This window comes from Choloepus didactylus, chromosome 4 (genome assembly GCF_015220235.1).
Source record: "Choloepus didactylus isolate mChoDid1 chromosome 4, mChoDid1.pri, whole genome shotgun sequence".
Taxonomy (NCBI): domain Eukaryota; kingdom Metazoa; phylum Chordata; class Mammalia; order Pilosa; family Megalonychidae; genus Choloepus; species Choloepus didactylus.
This window is the reverse complement of record NC_051310.1, coordinates 4,239,299-4,259,939: the sequence shown is the minus strand read 5'-3', so window position 1 is coordinate 4,259,939 and position 20,641 is coordinate 4,239,299. Positions and strand designations below refer to the sequence as shown.

The 20,641-nt window shown below is 44.3% G+C and overlaps 1 protein-coding gene across 2 annotated transcripts in view; it reads right to left on the bottom strand.

The window, feature by feature from the left end:
* Nucleotides 1–20,641, bottom strand: part of CDC42BPB (CDC42 binding protein kinase beta) — a 158,096-nt gene that overhangs the window by 75,464 nt on the left and 61,991 nt on the right. For both annotated transcript variants that reach the window (XR_005216176.1, XM_037831783.1), the window contains exons 3-4: nt 6,140–6,223; nt 2,912–3,007 (exon numbers count right to left, since the gene is read on the bottom strand). Coding sequence is in view for 1 of the 2 variants with exons in the window: in XM_037831783.1 (XP_037687711.1) it covers nt 2,912–3,007; nt 6,140–6,223 (180 nt within the window). In the remaining variant the exon portion in view is untranslated. The remainder of the gene's footprint in view (nt 1–2,911; nt 3,008–6,139; nt 6,224–20,641) is intronic.

Below are 20,641 nucleotides of genomic sequence, written 5' to 3'. Positions count from 1 at the left end.
GCTAAGAGAGGACAAATAACGCCAAGTGCAACTAAGAATGACATTTTTGAGGAACTGCAGCCTAGAGAGGAACGTCCTGGGAGAAAGCCATTTTGAAACCAGAACTTTGGAGCAGACGCCAGCCACGTGCCTTCCCAGCTAACAGAGGTTTTCTGGACACCACTGGCCATCCTCCAGTGAAGGTACCCGATTGCTGATGTGTTACCTTGGACACTTTACGGCCTTAAGACTGTAACTGTGTAACCAAATAAACCCCCTCTTATAAAAGCCAATCCATCTCTGGTGTTTTGCATTCTGGCAGCATTAGCAAACTAGAACACTCCTCTATGGGGCTGACACTGAGCACTGAGGAGCACAAGCATGCCATGACAATTGCCAGGAAGAAAACGAAAACGCACAGTACACAGAGCATGGCTGGGGGCTGCCCGGCGTGGATGGTCAGACGGACAGCCACAAGGCGCCAGCGTCTGAGCAGAGGCCCGAAGAACAGGCGGGAGCCAGGCTTGTGATGGCCTGGGGGTCGTCTCCCAGACAAAGGGACAGCACGCAGAAAGGGCCCGGAGAAGGGCGAGCGTGATCAGTGCACAAGGAGGGCAGTGGGCTGAGGCTGGACCCCGCAGGAGGCCCCACACCACTGCCAGGACACACCCCCTGCAGAGTGATGGGAGGGCGAGGGGCAAGGGGGCTGGAGAGGGGGCTGGGAGGCTGTCACAGGGGAAGGCACTTCGGTTGGCTCAGGAGAGCGGAGCGAGTGGGGAAGGCACGAGGCCTGGGGGAAATGAGGTAAACGGACGGTGCAGACCTAAAACCTCTGGAATTACTTCTGCCTACATAAAGATGGACACACGTTAGACCCCAAAAGAAAGCAGCAGGAGTGGGTCCAGCATAACATTGAGCTGACCCTCGATGGTTTCCATGTCCACCTAGAAATCTAAAAAGAAAACAAAAAACGTATTACAGCAGCGCTCAGTCTGACTGACGGCCTCCCGAAAGGAAACTGCAAGGGCTTAGAAGGCAGACAGGTAGAAACACGTTTTTGAGATGTGGACTAACCCAGGTATTTCCTCTGTCATGACACAAAGAGTATGAGTTTGGTCAACACGGCAACACCCTTTCAGTTACTGGCAAGACAGGTTTGAGTTTTACAAAACTCCAAGTTTAAATACGTATGATAAAAATCATAACATGAACTAGATTTGTGGGGTGCTGGGCACTAAAATGATGACCGGAGGAGTCTGCCATGATCCTGGGGTGCGTGCACGGAGGGCAGGAACCCGAGCCTCCAGGCCTGTCCCCTCCTCCTGTGGGCTGTGGCCGCACTGGTCCGGAGTCCAGCCCCTGCTGTGGGCAGCATGGGGGGGCGGCAGATCCAGGCCACCAGTGCCACGTCCACGTGCTAGAAAGCTACAAAGCTTCATTTCCTCGTACTCCAAAAAGGGGCAACTCCAAAAACCCAAGATGCATTTCTCCAGAAAAGACGGCTTCTTTGCAGGGATTTCTAATCTCTTTGGCTCAACTTAGGATGGTCCCAGTGAGCCTGGACGTTTCATACAGAAGCACACGGTGCTGTTTTCAGGAAAAGTATCAGAAACAAAACTCAAAGCATTACCTTCCCTCTGTACAGACCCATGCTGCCGAGTGCTCCCTGGAAACGTCATGTGGATGTGACCGAAACTGGGTGGGGACCAGGGACAGTCCCCCCAGTACTCTGAGCAGGTGCGCTGCTCCAGGAAGTCAAGGGGTTTACCTGGAGACACCCGCAGCTGCACGAGGAAGGGGGCGGGGCAGTGCACCCCGCAATCGGGAGCAGCGGGGTTCCTGGCTCCACCACCGGCACCTGCGCCCAGGTCCCCGCTTATAAAGTGGCTGAGTCTGAAGGCGCGACACCCAGGGTCACCGGGAAGACAGAAGGAGACAGCCCACAGGCCCAGCACATCACAAATGCTTGACACATGCCAGCTGCCTCTTCTGCTGAGACAGATGGTTTTCAAACTCTAAATAAAGGGTGTAACAAAACAGATTCACACTGTCCTGGACCTCCGGATCTAAGGGATTGCTTGCCATGAGAAAGGTTCTTTCGGATGAATGAAAGCATCCCTGGCTGTTCTGCTTGCTGTGGGCCTCAGGGTGTGGGTCCCACGTCCTGCTCTGGGCTGTGCTGGCTGAAGCCGCACCGGCCGGGCAGGCAGAGGGGTTAACCTGAGGCTCCTCCGAGGCCTGCACAGGTCCCTGTCCACCCAGGGCCAACCGAGGGAACCTTCTCAGGTTTATGCAACCTGGGAAGTCCATTCTCAGAATCAGAAATCCTGAACACTAAAGGTGCCTGTGAGTCACTCACTGCCTGGGTCCAAAGGTCCCTTCTGCCTATAAAAGCAGTTGTCTTGGTCTGTGTTCTACTAGGCATCTCCGCTCACTAAAAGGAACACTATCTACACGAGAATCACAAAGATGATCATTCAGTATCAAAACTAAGTCCCATCCCAAGTCAGAACAATAAAAAAGTGACAAGAATATGGAAGCAGAATTGTCTTCTGGAAGGTTCCCCAGAAGCAGCTCGACTACGGAGAACAGGCCCGCAGACCCAGCACAGCGCGCTCTGACGCTCCGTCAGCAAATGCAACGCACAGGCCCAGGCGTGTCAGCCACCCCACCCCACACCCCGCAGCAGCTTCTCACACTTCAGCGCAGTTCAAGATAGAGGATGCTTTAAAAGTAATAAATTCCACAAACAACATGCAGACTACCTAGTGATCAGAGAAAAACAGAATGAATAACCCCACAAGCCTAATTTTTAAAGTCCACATGGTGGTGACCACATGAAAACAAACCCGTTTATCTCGTCAAACATCCGTGCACCGAGGGCAGTCCGAGTGCCTGTGTGCCGAGCTCTGGGGGGTGGGTGCACACGTACCAGGTGGTTCTCGTCCTGGAAGGCATAGTGCAGCGTGGTGATCCACTGGCAGTCGCCGTTGACCAGCACGTCGCGCTCCTCTCGGAAACAGGCTGTCTGCAGGAATCAAGGGGAAACCGGTCTGTGCCCATCCGGAAAGAGCCTGCAGAGCAGAGCCTGGAACCCAGCACACCCGCTTCTCCTCCCAAGCCCCCGCCCCCACTTGCTCCTCGCTGTCCCCCAGCACCACCAGCCCCTACAGTCACTGAAAGGCTGAGCATCTCTTGGTTCCGCTCCTGCACCCCCACCTCCCACGTGCCTGCCTTCCTCCAGGCGCCTCCCCCCGCCCCCCACAGGCCACCTGCGCAACACCTGAGGCTCCACCACACTCACGCAGATGTGGGCAGCAGTGTCCCTCCTGGGCTGCTCCCACCCAGCGCCACCGCCTGGCTGCTCGAGGGACCCCCACGGTGTGGCCGCCCAGGCGTCTGCCCTCCTTGGTCTCGTCCCACCCACTAGCAACCCGTGGCTGGCAGAACAGACGGCCACCTGTATACTGAGCTGAGTCAGTTACTTTAAGAACCGTGATTCCCTCGTGGTGAACTGATGCACACGGTCACAGTGCGAGCCCCGATGAAGACGACTGCCAGCAGCAGATGACAGAAGGCGGCCATGGTTAAAAAAAATCTACTTTAATGCACAGGAGGCCTCTACACATAAAAGGAGCCAGGTCTTTGGCACAGCTAAAACAAAACTTTCTCCTTATTTAGCATATAACGTGATGTCAACTCTTCCCTATATTTCAAACTTGCAAAGCTGAACAAAAATAAAGATGCTGCTTCCTGAGGGCTGCTTACGGAAGGTGCTGGACTGATTCCTGTGTATCCCCTCACCTGAGTGACCTTTACAACATCTATGTTTCCTACTGTCCAAAACAAAAATGATTGCGACAGACAGGTATGTCCCGACAGCACCCACCCGTAACAGGACGAGAAACCCCACACAGCGCAACCACCAGCTCACTACCACCCAGATGTCTGGAGACAAGGTGCTCCGGGGTTGCCAGTGGCCATGCAGGCACCACGGGGCCGGCCATGGGACGGTGGAGGGGACCTGGGATCGATGCACCAAGCCCAGTGGCACCACACACAGGGCGGCCTCATTTCGCAGGTTAGAGAGGCTCCGGGGCTGCCCGCGGACCCAACAGCGTCCCAACACGCTTCCACCAGGACCTGCCCATCAGCTCTCAGGAAAAAGCCTGTTCTGCAACGGGATCACCAGCACGGCGACCCACAGACACGAAATGTACAGACTATTCCAGCAGCTTTATTGTTTTAAAAAAGAACACACAGAAAAACTTTTAGTATTTTTTATGACCAAAAAAGACGGGATATACTAGATTGTGTATATTCCACTTAGCAACCCTTCCAGTGCCCACCTTCTTGTTTATGTTATGCTGCGAAGCTTCTAAAGGAGATGTTAGAAGTTGATATTGTAAAACTGAATGCTTAAAATAAGCCTATTAAGTAAGAGTAAAAAAATAAATTACCCATGACCAGAATTAAATATTCACAACGTATCCCGTTTCCTACACCTTCTAGGATAAGCACATGGCTTAGCTATTTTCTCTCACAAATCAATCACTCCCTGTGAAAACACAGTCCTGAATGGAATTTGCTACTAACATTTCTTTCCTGAAACTCATTATGCCTCTACCTCTCTCATGTGATAGCAGCTACTTGCCATCCCCACGTAAGAACGACTTTGTTGGTTTTCTGCGTTCCCCAAAGGTCTGGTGGTGACATGAGGAGCAGCTGCAGGGGCTGAGGAGGTGTGGAGGTGGAGAAGCAGGCTGAAGGCCTGCGAGGAGGAAGCTGATGGTGCTGAGGGTGGCAGAGGAGGCCGCCGGCTCGGAATGGAAGGAAGACTGCAGGAGGCTGGAACGTGGGTGGGGTCCGTCCTAGGCCGCTGCAGGCTTGGTGGCCACTCAGCCCCCACCTTGCACGTTCTGGGCAGCAGGTGGGTGTGCGCCGTGGTGCAGGTGCACCGCAGGGAGAGAGGACAATGGGGAGGGGTGGGGAAGGAGACCCGGCCACGAACGGTTAGAGCAGATGAACCTGAGGGGCCAGAGGGACACCTGCTGCGTCAATGGAGAGCCAAAGCTTAGGAGAGAGACTAGGCCTAAACAAAGGGGAGTTACCTGCTTCAGGCTGCAGCTATCATCAGCAGAACAGGTAAGAATTCCAGGACAAAAGGGCAAAGTGCCTGCTAAATTTTTGTAGGAAGAAGGGACACGGAAGGGAATGAGGAGGGTTCTGAGTGCTGAGCTGAGAAAAGCTAGAAACCAAAGAAGGGCTTTCAAAGGAGGAGGTGGCCACTGGTGACAAGTGCTGGGGCGAAGTCCAGGAGGCCAGAGGCTGAGAAAACACTGCGGGAGTCGGGAGCCAGGAGGCCCCTGACCAGAGAAGCACCGGCCCCGTGGCGGGGGGGAGCCCAGCTGCTGGGCTGCACAGGGACCGCCCCGCGTGCAGATGACCCTCTGCCAAGGTCAGAGAGCAACAGGGCCGAGTGGCCAGGAGGGCAGGAGGAGAGTGCATTCCGGCAGAGGGACAGAGCCCATGAGAGGGCTGGAGCATAACGAGAGCAGAGCGCGTAAGAAGGGAACCAGGAGGTCGGCTGGGAAGAAGGGGGCTCTGCACCCGAGAGGGCGAGGAAGGACACAGAGGATGGGCCGCCCCCGGGAAAGGCCTGGGCTCACGGGTCTCAGCCGAGTAGGAGGGGAGACCCTGGGCTGCATGAGGCTGGTGGGAGCTGGTCAGGACCCGGAACAGTCCCTGGGGGGCTGAGTCGGAACTCGGAAAAGGAGCGATTTTTATTTAGAATCTTCATTCTCCCTCTAAGAGGAAGTGTAACAACATTTCTGAATGTAAGTAAGCTCCAAATGCAGTAATTTCTTTTGCATATGGAGCAGAACTGCTACAAATACTCTGAAACTTGTGTGAAGATTTCAGTTTACCCTTATGGTAAACAAACACCTGGCTGATACACTCAGGGTGAAGGCTCAGCAGACGGTCTAGTAAACAAATAAACAACAACGCAAGCACAGAGAGCCACAGACGCCCAGGACGGGGAGACCCGACGGACAGATGCAGCTCGTGCTCGTCAAGGGACGGAGCCGGGCCTCACTGTCACTGACCTTCCACGTGAAACCCCATTTTCACTGTTTTCAGGGGGACAATCGGTACTTACCTCTGCTCTTTTAAGCATTTCCCACTTGTTGAGGATCTTCATTGCATAAATTCGTTCAGTGCTCTTCATTTTGACAACTGCAACCTGGAATACAAATGCTAGTTAACCAAAAACTTGGTTACTGGACCTAAAGGCTAGCAGATTCTCATAAATCTAGAGTAACAGCTCCATTGCCTGGAATCCTAGAAAAAGGAGCCGCTCAGGAAAGTGGAAGTTTCTACACAAATAAAGATTTGTCCTTTTAAGCATCCAAACTTGGGTTTTGATCACGCTGCAACGTTAACGCTATCACCTGCTTGGTTCAAAACACCCAGCCCTGAGCACCGGGACAGGAGGGTCACTGAACTCTGCACCTTCAGGAGGCGGCGCTCAGACCCTCCTGCCTGGATAACGCACCCCACTCATTCCCACTCTCACTTCCCCACCTCCACTCCTTTCCGTCTGGAATCTGTCTTCACAGCATAGGGATTAACCTATGGGCTCTGGAGTGGAGACTTGGGCAAATCCACTTCTTTAATAAAGATGGGGATAACGGCAGACGGACCTCAAGATGGCTGTTACAATCAGATGAGTCAGTACATTACATGTGCTTAGGACAGGGTCAGGCACGTGGCTGGCACACGGTGTGTTAGCTGTCAGCCATAACTCAAGGCACAGCTCAAATGCCACCTCTTCCAGGAAGTCCACCCGGACTGCCCAGTATCCTCCAAATCCTGAATGAGCTCTTCCACCACTACCAACACCCGTCACAGTGTCTGCAGCTTCTCAGGGCATGTAAATCCATCATTCACTGGCCCAAGTCTCCAACACAACACTAACCACTGAGGGTGAGCTCCATCTCACTCTCAGGCCCCCTCACACTAGTGATAATTCTGGTCTTCATTAAATATAATCCTCCCTGGTCCCAACGGTGGGGTCGGCCACAGCATGCACACCCCGACACAGCCCAGAGTCCCCGCCCGCGCCTCGTGGCTCCCACGCGGGACCTCGCCCTCCCCTGCTGTGTTGACTGAAATCGTCCTGGGTCATCTCTCTCGACGTCACCCTCTCTCATCACACATACGCTGTTCTTTATTAGCTATGGTCTCAGAAACCGCAGCCAAAGCTTGCTACTGTCCTGAATAAACTACAAATAAGCACATCTTCAGCAAGGCTTAGCAGTCACTCCTACGTGCAAAAGAATAAGAACTCTACACACACTTTGTTACTGCTCTTTTCTTCCATTTAGAACCAACTTTTTCTTCCTGGAAACTAGCTGTAACCTAGGTAGGTGAGTTATCAGTGTAGAAACCAGCTGCATAGTCCTTACTAATGAAATGGTCTAACGAAAGGGAATGGCAGAGTTGACAAATCTTAAGGGAAACTGAAATTCTAAAGATGAAAAGCCCCAGGAACTGAGCAGATCTCACTGAAAATGAGATGCAGAACATTCTAAACTTTTGTTGGCAAGCTTAATTCTTCAGGGGAGGTCTATCAGGACACAGGCTATTTCCAAAAAATGCAGGAACAGCTCTGATAAAATATGTGGAAGGAGGACACACCAGCCAAAGCAGAGCCAATCTGCAAAGAGTGAAAGGTGTTTCTACGCCTTGGTTTGTTGGTTTTGATTAGCTCCTGGCATTCAAGAAAACCTGTCATGTCAACAGCGGGATACAATCTTAATGGACAGCCAAGGGACTAACTCCGAGAGGAAACACGTTAAAATATTAAAATGTATAGTGTGCGATAAAGAGTACAAGACAAAGAAAACAGGGAATGACGGCCCATCTGAAAGAACAAGACAAAAATCAAGAAACCGTGAATAAAGAGGACCAGACTTTGGGGAAAACATGGAGAAAGAACCAAAGGACTATGAGGAAAATGACCCATGAACGCCACGGGGATTCCCAGGCAAATGCCACAGCGCAGGCCACGGTAACCGAGACGAGAAATTCCCTGCATGGATTCAATGTCAGAGTGCAGGGGGCACAAGAAAGAATCAGTGAACTCAGACAACTGAAATGACTGACGCTGGGGAGCAGAAAGAAGACAGAACCAAAAAGAACAAACAGAGCCTGAGAGGCTTGTGGGACCCCACCAGGCACACCGATAATACACATTATGGAAGTCCCAGAAGGAGAAGGAAGAGAAAGGGCCAGGCAAGATATTTATTCAAAGAAATAATGGCACAAAACTCCCCAAATTTAATGAAAGACATGAATGTGAGCATTCAAGAAGCCCCACAAACCCCAAACAGAATAAGCTCAGAGAACCACACTAGATACCTAGTAATAAAATTCTCCAGGGACAAGGAGAGAGTTTCAAAAGCTGCAAGAGAAAACCAGTTATGAACAATGGGATCCCGTAAGATTAAATGCCGATTTCTCGTCAGAAACCATAGAGACAAGAAGACAGTAGTAAGAAATATCCAAGCGCTGAAAGAAAACAACTGCCAACCAAGAATTTTACGTCCAGTAAGATTTTCCTTCAAAACCGAGGGATAGAGTAAAGACATTCCCAGAAAAACAAAAGCCGAGGGAGTTTGTCACCACTAGGCCTGCCCTACAAGCCATGCTAAAGGGAGTTCTCCAGAATGAAAGGAAAGGATGTAGACAGTGGATCCAAGTGGCATAAAAAAGACCTCTGAAAAGATTATAAATGCCAGTATTGTTGTATACTTTGTTATGTAAATCTGCTTCTTACTTTCAGAGGAGCAAGAACAAAAATGCATAAAAATATGATAAACAGTGGTTTTGGACATTTAAGGTACAAGCATGCAGTCTGTAACAAGTACAAAAAAAAAAAGAGGAGGGGAAGGAGGGGTATAGGAACAGTGCATGTGCATTCTATTGAAAATAAGTTGATATCAAATCAAATATGGTTGTTATAGATTTAGGATGTTAAATTTTTACCATATGGCAACCACAGAGAAAATGAATATATTCAGAAAGAAATGAGGGACTCAAAATGGTACAACCATATAAAAAAGCAAATAAATATGAAAGCAGGTATTAGCAGAAGAATGGAGAGTCAAAAAAAGTTTAAGGCTTACAAACACAAAATAGCAAAATGGCAGAAGAAAGTCCTGCATTATCAGTAGATACTTTAAACATAAATAGATGAGACTCCCCAGTCAAAAGCAGAGATTGGCAGAGTGGATAAAAAAGTGTGACCCAACTATACACTATTTAAAAGAGACTTACCTTAAATTCAAAGTATAAGGAGGTTGAAAAAGAAAGGATGGAAAAAATATATACCACGTAAAAGAAAGCTGGGATAGCTATACTAAAATCAGACGGAATAGACTTTAAGTCAAAAACTGTTACAAGGGACAAAGAGGGTCATCATATCTTGATGAAGAGGTTAGTTCAACAAGAAGACATAACAATTATAAATATATATGCACCTAACGGCAGAGCCCCAAAATATATGAAGCAAATCTCGACAGACTGGAAGGGAGAAACTGACAGTTCTACATTAATAGTACAATATTTCAATACACCACTTTCAATAATGGATAGAAGATTCAGGCAGAAGAGCAATAAGGAAACAGAAGACTTGAACAATACTCTAAACCAACTAGATCCAACTGACATATTTAGGACATTTCACCCACAGCAGCAGATACACATTCTTCTCTGGCCCATGGATCATTCTCTAGGACAGACCATACGTTAGGTCACAAAACAAGTTTCAATAAATTCAAAAATACTGAAATCATACAACGTGTCTTCCCCAACAACAATAGAAATCAATTGCCTAGGACCAGATGGCTTCACAAGGGAATTTGATCAAACATTCCAAGAAAAATTAACACCAATCCTGCTCAAAGACTTCCAAAAAAACTGAAGAGGAGGGAACACTCCCTAACTCATTCTATGAGGCCAACATCACCCTCATACCAAAGACAGATAAAGATACCACAAGAAAACTACTGCATAATATCCCTTATGAATACAGATGCAAAATTCCTCAACAAAATACCAGCAAACTGAATCCAAAAGCACTTCAAAAGAATTATACACCATGAGGAAGTGGGATTTATCTCGTGTATGCAAGGGTGGTTTAACATAAGAAAATCAATAAATGTTACACAGCACATTAACAGAACAGAGAACGGAATCCACATGATGGATGCAGAAAAGGCATGTGACAAAATCCAGCACTGCATCTTGATAAAAACACTCAGAAAGCTAGGAATAGAAGGAAACTTCCTCAACACGAGAAAGGGCAAATATGAAAATCCTGCTGCTAACATCATACTCAATGGTGAAAGACTGAAAGCTTTCTCTCTAAGATCAGGAACAAGACAAAGACGCCCAATGTCGCCACCGTTATTCAACATTGTACTGGAAGTTCTAGCTAGAGCCACTGGGCGAAATAAAGAATTAAAAGCCATCCAAACTGGGTATCTCCCTACCCCATAATGCCAACACCCCTTTTCAACATGAAGAAGTTAGAATGGTCATTGCCCAAATATCCCTGAAGATTGAGAGAATGATCAAATGAGAGGGAGGAGTTGTAACAGAGAAGATAGGATTCAACAAATGATTATGACTACTCAATCACTGCATAGATATTTCTTTTTAGGCTCTACTATACTAGAACAGCTAGAAGGAAATACCTGAAATTGTGGAACTGTAACCCGTATCATACTTTGAAATATGCTCTATAACTATACTTGTTAATTACTCTTCTCTATATATGTTATATTTCACAACAAAAAATGTTTAAGAACAAAAGTCAGGCTAAACCAAAATTAAAATAACTAAAAATAGTTAGACTATTTTATGTATAACTGTCAGCCAGTTAAAAGTGCAACTAGTTCCTTTAGATTCAGTGTAAAAAGCCTGTGGCTTAAATGCCAAATAATTACAATCTCTCACACAACACTGATCCCATTGAAATGACCTACTCATTCCTGACACAAATTTTCATTCATTATGTGGCAAAATAAAGACATACCAATGAACAAAATGTAAACTTTAACTCTCAAGCTGCTACCAGGTAATTCATTTTACCTGCGGGGTTTTTCAGGAGGAATCTCAAGGGAACTGAAAATCATTAAGATCAGTGAAGCCAAAACTAACTGCTATTTTAAAAAACCAGGGTGGTAAAATATTGGGTGAATGTTATAATATATTCTGGTATGAGCAAAACGTTCCCTGTGGAATCAGCATGCAAAAAGGATATGAAAGCAAGTTAAAGATTATTAAAAAAAAAAAAGGTATCCACATTGGAAAGGAAGAACTGAAACTTCCTATCTGTAGATGGCATGATCCCATAACACAGAAAAACTCTGAGAAATCCACAAGAAAGCTACTGAACTAATAGATGAATTCAGCAAGGTGTCAGGTACAAAGTCAATATGCAAAACTTGGTAGTGTTTCTATACGCTAGTGATGCACAATCTTAAGAAGTAGTCAAGAAAAAATTCCATTAATAATAGAACTAAGAGAATCAAACACCTAGGAATAAATCTAGCAAAGGATGTAAAGTACTTGTACACAAAAAATCTATAAGACATTACTAAAGAAATCAAAGAAGACCTAAAAAAATGGTAGAACATTACATATTCATAGCTTGGAAGACTAACTATTGTTAAGATGTCAATTCTAACCAAAGCAATTTACAGATTCAAAACAATCCCAATCAAATCGCAATATCCTTCTTTGCAGAAATGGAAAAGTCAATCATCAAATTTATATGGAAAGATAAGGGGCCTCAAACAGCAAACACCATCATTAAAAAGAATGGAGTTGGAGGACTCACACATCCCAATCTTAAAACTTATTACAAAGCTACAGTAATCAAAATGGCATTATACTGGCCAAGGACATATCTAGGACAGACATATAGACCAAAAGAACTGAACTGAGAGTTCAGATGAAAATACTCAGGCTTATGGTCAAAGGACTTTTGAAAAGGGTGTTAAGACCACTTTTTCCGGTTTGCTAGAGCTGCCATTATGCAAAGTACCAGAAATGGATTGGCTTTTATACAGGGGATTTATTATGTAACAAATTTTACAGTTCTAAGGCTATAAAAGTGTCCAAACTAAGGCCATCAACACAAGGATCCCTTCACTGAAGGAAGGTCAATGGGGTCAGGAACACCTTTGTCGGCTGGGAAGGCATGTGGCTGGCAGCTGCTGGTCCTTTGCTCCTGGGTTGTGTTTCAAAATGGCTTTCTCCAAAATGTCTCTGGGCTTCTGTCTTCACTCCTCTCTCTCAGCTCCTGTCCTTGTTTCTTTCTCCCAGGGCATTTCTCTCTAAGCATCTAGGTGTCCTCTCTTAGCTTCTCGAGGGCAAACTCTGGGCTTCATCTCCTAGCTTGGCATCTCCAAAGTCCTTCTGTCTGCATCTCCAAGCATCTCCAACCATCAGAAATGGCTTTTGAGCTCTCTTAAGCAGTCCAGGGAACTAATCAAGACCCATCCTGAGTGGGCAGGGTCCACACCTCCATGGTATAATTCAATCAGCATTCTCACCCACAGTTGGATGAGTCACATCTTCATGGCAAAATTCAATCAAAAGGCTCCACGCCACAAGATTGGATTAAAAGATCATGGCTCATGTGGGGGATATAAAATATCCAAACCAGCACACCACTCAATTGTGAAAGAACAGTTTCTCAACAAATAGTGCTGGGAAAACTGGATATTCATATGCAATAGAGTGAAGGAGGACCCCTACCTCACACCATATACAAAATTCAACCCAAAATGGATCAAAGATCTAAAAACAAGACCAGAACTATCAAACTGCTAGAAGGAAACATAGGGAAGCATCTTTGGGACCTTGTGTTAGGTAACAGTTTCTTCAACTTATGTTACACCCAAAGCACAAGTAACACAAGAAAAAACAGGTAAATGGGACCTCATCAAAACTAAAAACTTTGGTGCATCACAAGACTTTATCATGAGGGTAAAAAGACAACCTACTCAATGGAAAAAAATATTTGGAAACTACATATCTGATAAAGGTTTAATATGGGGAATATAAAAAGAAATCCTACAACTCAAGAATAAAAGACAACCCATTTTTTTCCTGGTAACCTATGTATCTAGAATATAGATTACCATGAGATAGAATGAGCATAGAGAGTGGGAAGTGGACGCTTAATGTGTGCAGAATTTTTAATCAGGTTGGTGTAAATATTTGGAGACTGACAGAGGTGATGGTATCACAACATGGTGAGTGTATTGTTCCAGTTTGCTAATGCTGTTGGAAATGGCTTTCTCCGAGAACGTTCCTCTCTAGGCTTCAGCTCCTCAAAAATGTCAGTCTTAGTTGCTCTTGGGGCGTTTGTCCTCTCTTAGCTTCTCCGGAGCAAAAGTCTGCTTTCAAAGGCCGTCTCCAAAATGTCTCTGTAAGCTGAAGCTCCTCTCTCAGTTCCAGTGTGTTCTTCAAAGTGTCCCTCTTGACTGTAGCTCCTCTTCAAAATGTCACTCTCAGCTGCACTGAGTTCCTTCTGTTTGTCAGCTCATTTATATGGCTCCAGTGATTTAATTTAGACTCACCCTAAATGGGTGGGGTAACACCTTCATGGAAATTATCCAATCAGAGTCATCACCCACAGTTGGAAGGGGTGCATCTCCATGGAAACACTCAAAGAAGTACAATCTAATCAACACTGATACCTCTGCCCCCACAAGATTACATCAGGAGAACCTAAGATGGCGGCTAGGTGAGACAGGCAAAAAAAACACCTCTGTGAAAAATACTACATAAAAGCCAGAAAGTGACCCAGAACACCAGTTCCAGCGATGCACAAGCTGGACAAGGTCTGCTAAATCCACAGGGACTGTGCACTTGGTGAAACCGGGAGTCTGTGTTCGGAAACGAGTGAGTGAGCCTGCTGAATGTCCAGCAGCCACGCTGCGGTGTGGGGAAACTGTGGGTTGGCGTTTGGAGATGAACTAGTTCTTTTTTAAAAAAAAAAACCCAAAAGTGACTGCAGATACAGCAGCGAGAACCGCACAGTGAAGCAAGGCAGGAACGGGCTGTGCGTATACCTCGACATCTGGCGTGGAAGATAGCCTTTTATACACCCGCTGCTAACAGTCTCGGAGCGAGGACAATAGAGGTTAGCCGAAAGGGGAAAAAAACCACGCCCCTTGCAGCCACCTTCACAGCGGGCTGGGAACACTCCTGCCTGGCACAGGCACCACAGCCCAGAGACGCACCAAGGGACCCAATGGGACAGAAAGTGTTTCTAGCAACACGAGCACATGTCACAAAATCGGGTGTGGACAATAGCCTTTAGTGCACCCACAGCTAACTGTCCTGGAAGTGGGAAGGCGGAGCTGTACGAAAAGGGGGAAATTAACACGCCCCATTCAGCCATCCTTACAGCAGGCTGGGAACGCCCCTCCACGGCCCTGCGGACCAGAACTTCCCTTGAGGGATGACGCCCACTTGTGACATAGCAAAGCTGTCCCTCAGCAGAGGTCCTAAGAAGGGCATGGCTGGGAAGAGGGACCCACTTGGAAATCCCAGGGACCCTACACCAATACCAAGGACTTGTGGGTCAGGGGCAGAGACAATCTGTGGCAAGACCGAACTGAAGGTTTAAACTCTTAGAACAGCCTTAAATCTCCAAGAACACACGGGAGGTTTGATTATTAAAGTTGCCCTGCCTCCCTAACAGCTCAGACACATGCCCCACGTTCAGGGTGGACAGCACCAATAACACACCCAAACTTAGTGCACCAATGGAACCCCACAAGAATCAGACCCCCACACACCACAAAGACAAAGTTGGGCAGAACTGACTTGAGGGGAATAGGTGACTTGCGGACACCATCTGCTGGTTACTTAGAGAAAGTGTACGCCAAGCTGTAGATCTGACAAATTAGAGACTGGTATTTCAATAATCCTTCATATCTCAAAAGAACCCTATCAAGTAAAGCAAATTCCAAGAGGCCAAAAACAAAAGAAAATTTTAAAGCATATGATAAAACCAGATGATACGGATAATCCAAACCCAAACACCCAAATCAAAAAGATCAGAGGAGACACAGTACTTGGAGCAAATAATCAAAGAAAGAACTAAAGACAAACAACGAGAGCATGGCACAGGATATAAGGGACATAAAGAAGACCCAAGAAAAGCATAAAGAGGAACTTGCAAGAATAAGTAAAAAAATAGATGATCTTATGGAAATAAAAGAAACTGTTGGCCAAATTAAAACGATTCTGGATACTCATAGTACAAGACTAGAGGAAGGTGAACAATGGATCAGCGTCCTCGAGAACCACAGAATGGAAAATGAAAGAACAAAAGAAAGAATGGGGAAAAAAATCGAAAAAATCGAAATGGATCTCAGGGATATGACAAATAAAATAAAACATCCAAATTTAAGACTCACTGGTGTCCCAGAAGGGGAAGAGAAGGGTAAAGGTCTAGAAAGAGTATTCAAAGAAATTGTTGGGGAAAACTTCCCAAACCTTCTACACAATATAATTACACAAAGCATAAATGCCCGGTGAACTCCAAATAGAATAAATCCAAATAAACACACTCCGAGACATATTCTGATCAGACTGTCAAATACTGAAGACAAGGAGCAAGTTCTGAAAGCAGCATGAGAAAAACAACTCACCACATACAAAGGAAACAACATAAGACTAAGTAGTGACTACTCAGTGGCCACCATGGAGGCGAGAAGGCAGTGGCATGACATATTTAAAACTCTGAGAGAGAAAAATTCCCAAAAAAGATTACTTTATCCAGCAAAACTCTCCTTCAAATTTGAGGGAGAGCTCAAATTTTTCACAGACAAACAAATGCTGAGAGATTTTGCTAATAAAAGACCTGCTCTACTTCAGATACTAAAGGGAACCCTACCGACAAAGAAACAAAGAAAAGAGAGAGAGAGAGAGAAAGAAATTTAACAGACATATATAGAACATCACATCCCAAATTACCAGGATACACATTCTTCTCTAGTGATCACAGAACTTTCTCCAGAATAGACCATATGCTGGGACATAAAACAAGCCTCAATAAATTTTTAAAAAAATTGAATTTATTCAAAGCACATTCTCTGACCACAACAGAATACAAATAGAAGTCAATAACCATCAGAGACTTAGAAAATTTACAAACACCTGGAGGTTAAAAGTGAGGGGGAAATGAAAACATTCCCAGATAATCAAAAGCTGAGGGACTTCATCACCAGTAGATCAGTCCTATAAGAAATGCTAAAGGGAACTGTGTAGCTGAAAGGAAGGGACATTAAACAACTGACTGAAACCACATGAAGAAATAAAGATTTCCAGTAAATATCACATGGTAAATATAAATACCAATACTACTGTATTTTTGCTTTGTAACTCCACTATTTACTTCCTACAGGATCTAAAAGACAAAGTGTAATGATAAATCAGTTGTTTTCGACTCAATATAAAATATGTAATTTTTGACAAGAACTACATAATGGTGGGGGAATGGAGGGGTATAGGAACACAGTTTATGTGTCCTATTGAAGTTAAGTTGGTATCAAAGAAAACAAGATTATTATAGATTTAAGACGTTAAATTTAAGCCCCATCGTAAACACAAAGAAAGTATCAGAGAATATGACCATAGAGATGAAAAATGGAGTATGGGTTACGAGAAGTGGGGGAAGGGGCAATGGGGAGTTAATAAGAAATGAGTGTAGGGTTTCTGTTTGGGGTGAGGGGAAATTTCTAGTAATGGATGGTGGAAAGGTGATGGCATTGCAACAATGTGAATGTGACTGATCTCACTAATGGAATGCTAGGGAGGGGTTGGAATGGGAAGATTCATGCTGTATGTATGTTTCCACAATTGAAAAGAAAAAAAAAAAGACAGTCTCAATAGATAATGACAATTAAATGCCAAGGATGATCCTGGATGGGATCTGAGGATGGAGGAGAGGAGGCTCAAAGGGACACAGTTGAGACATAAGAAAAAAATGAAACACAGAATGTAAGCTTTGTATCAATGTTGAATTTCTTGTACTTCTTAGTTGCGCTTAACGTGATTGCATAAATGAATGTTCTTGTTCATGGGAAATGTATATGTGAATTATATTATTTGTCAAGGATGTGTACAGCTAGCTCTCATATGTTCAGAAGACAGAGCAATAGATGACGGATGACAGACAGGGAGGGAGGGAAAGAAAGAAAATGTAGAGTGACAGGATGTTAAAGTGGGTGGATCGGGTATTGGGGGAGGGGGGTTGGGGTATGCTGGAGTTCTTTGTATGGGGTTTGTATTGTTTTTCCAACTGTTCCTGTGAGTTTGAATTTATTTCAAAATAAAATTCAACCAAAAAAAAAAAATTACATCAAAGATAATGGTGTTTTGGGGGACATAATACATTCAAACTGGCACAGTAATTAACAGCACTGAATTATGTGTGTGACTGTGGCTGAAAGGGGACGTTTAGAGTCATTTATGTCACTAGAAGGAAAGCTAGAGAATAAAACATGGGATTGCATAACACAGTGAACCCCATGGTAGACGACAACTGTGATCAATAGTACAAATATAAGAATGTTCTTTCATGAGCTGGAACAAATGTGTCACGATTACAAGAAGTTAGTAACAGAGTGGTATATAGGGGAAAATGCACCTGTTGTAAAGTATGGACTTTACATAAAGTAGTTAACGGTAATATTTTAATATTCTTTCATCAACAGTAACAAATGTACCATACCCAAACAAGGGGTCAATAATAGGTGGGGACAATTAAATGCTAAGTTTCTATTTGGGCTGCTCGTCTTTTTTTTTGTTTTTGGAGCAATGAAAGTGTTCTACAACTGACTGTGTGATGAATGCACAACTTTGTGATTATACTGCAAGCCACTGATTGTACAGTTTGGATGGACTATATGGTGTGTGAATATATCGCAATAAAACTGCTTTTTGAAAAATGGGCAGAAGACTTGCATAGTCTTCTATATTTAAGAATTTATACCTTATAAAGGACATGAAAAGATGCTCAATGTTATTAGCCATTAAGGAAATGCAAAGCAAATCAACAACGAGATACTATCACATACCTGCTAGAATGGCAACTATTCGAAAAAGGAAAAATAACAAGTGGTGGAGAAGACGTGGAGAAACAAGGAATCCTCACTCATTACTGGTAGGAATGTAAAGTCACTAGTTTGGCAGTTCCTCAGAAAGTTAAATATAGACTTACCATGCTTGCTATATACCCAAAGGAACTGAAAGCAGGGGCTCAAACAGATATTTGCACAGCAGAGTTCATAGAAGCACTATTCACAATTGCCAAAAGATGGAAGTAACCCAAGTGTCCATCAACCAGTGAATGAATAAATAAAATGTGGTATATATACACAATAGAATATTATTCAGCCGTAAAAAGGACGAAGTTCTGATCCATGTTACAAAGTGGGTGAGCCTTGAAGACATCACATTGAGCGAAATAAGCCAGACACAAAAGGACGGATACTGTATGATCTCACTGATAAAAAATAATTAGAATAAGCAAATTCATAGAGTCAGAAATTAGAATACAGGTTACCAGGGGCCAAGGTAGGGGTAGGGAATGGGGAGTTAATGCTTAAATTGAACAAAGTTTCATTTGGGCTGATGGAAAGTTTTGGTAATGGATAGTGGTGATGAAAGCACAACATTGTGTACATAAATTAACAGCACTGAATTATGTATTTCAATGTGGTTAAAATGGAAAATTTAGGTTGTATATGTGTTACCAGAGTAAAAATTTTAAGACAAACATAGGAATGTACAACACAAACAGTAAACCCTACTGTAAATGATAAGACTATAGTTAATAGCACAATTACAAAAATGTGCTTTCATGAATCATGACAAATGGACCACACTAATGCAAGGTGTTCATAATAGGGTATATGGGAACCCTGTTATTTTATGCATGATTTTTCGTTTTCACTTTATGCACTTCTCTAATTAAAATATTCAACATTTAAGATATGTGCATTTCTTTTTATGTAAATTTTAAGTAAATGAGTAAACTAGAAAATTTTAAAACTCAAAAACAATATATGTAGAAGGAAAAAAAATTTATCTGTCCATGGAAAACTACTTGTCAAATCAAGAGTTCGCAGATGTGAAATGTAGAAATGAAATTTAATTCTAAAAAAAACCTACATGTTGAACAAGCTTTCTCTACCACATAACCACTTATAAAATAAATAATTTATAGCTAGTGTTGTCTGGTTTACCAGAGGCTTCTTCCTGAACAAAGGCAGTCTTAATTATTTCAGAGAGGTAATGATCTTTCAAATACCTTCAAAATCAGACATTTCAACAAAGAAATAAAAATCAAAATACTCTTATAGAACTTTAAAAAGTGATTCCAGGACACGATAACTGGTGTAATGCTTGATGCTAGAGGGAAAAAGAAAAAAGAAAAATGCCATGAAGGACCCCACCGGGTCAGCTGACAAAACCAGCACAAGGACAGAGATTAGGTGAAGAGGCTTCTGTCGAAGTAAAGTTGATTCAAGTTGGAAACTGAATGTGGTCATAGGAAAGACCAGCCCGAGTCTTAGAGAACAGACACTGAAGTATGTGAAGAACCATGGCGCTGGCCAATTATTCTCATGGTTCTGAACAAATTACCCGGGGAGGGGGGGGGATGGAGGGAGAGGGAGGGGGAGGGGCAGAGAGAGGAGGGAGACCCACAGCACCCACAGGAGACAGAGCAAATGGAACAAAACACCAACAAAGGGAATTCTAGAAAAGGCTTAAGCTGGTGATCTTGGAATCATTCTATTCATGCAACTGTTCTGTAAATTTGAAATTGCTTCCTAGCAAAGTTTTGTTTCTTTCGGAACAAGGAGGGGGAGGGGCAGGGCAGGGTGGCTGGGGGCTCCAGACGCCACTGGCCTTTCTTCAGTGAAGGTATCCTCTTGTTGATGCCTAAGTTTGGACACTTTTATGGCCTTAGGACTGTAAATCTGTAACCTAATAAATCCCCTTTATAGAAGCCAGTCCATTTGGTATTTTGCATAACAGCAGCTTTAGCAAACTGGAACAATCTCATACCTACCAGAAATGGCCACTATTAAACAAACAGGAAACTACAAGTGTTGGAGAGGATGTGGAGAACTTGGAACACTTATTCACTGCTGGTAGGAATGTAAAACGGTACAGCCACAGTGGAAGACAGTTTGGCGACTCCTTAGGAAGCTAATAATAGAACTGCTTTATGACCCGGCAATCCCACTAGTCAGGATATACCCAGAAGACCTGAAAGCACAGACACAAACAGACATTTGCACACCGGTGTTCACAGTGGCATTATTCACAATTGCCAAGAGATGGAAACAATCCAAGTGTCCATCAACAATTACATGGATAAACAAAATGTGGTATGTGGTATATACAGACAACGGAATATTACTCAGCAGAAGGAATAAGCCCTGAAGCATGCAATAACGTGGATTAACCTTGAGGACATTATGTTAAGTGAAATAAGTCAAGATACAAATGGACAAATATTGTATGATCTCACTTATACAACTAATTATATGTA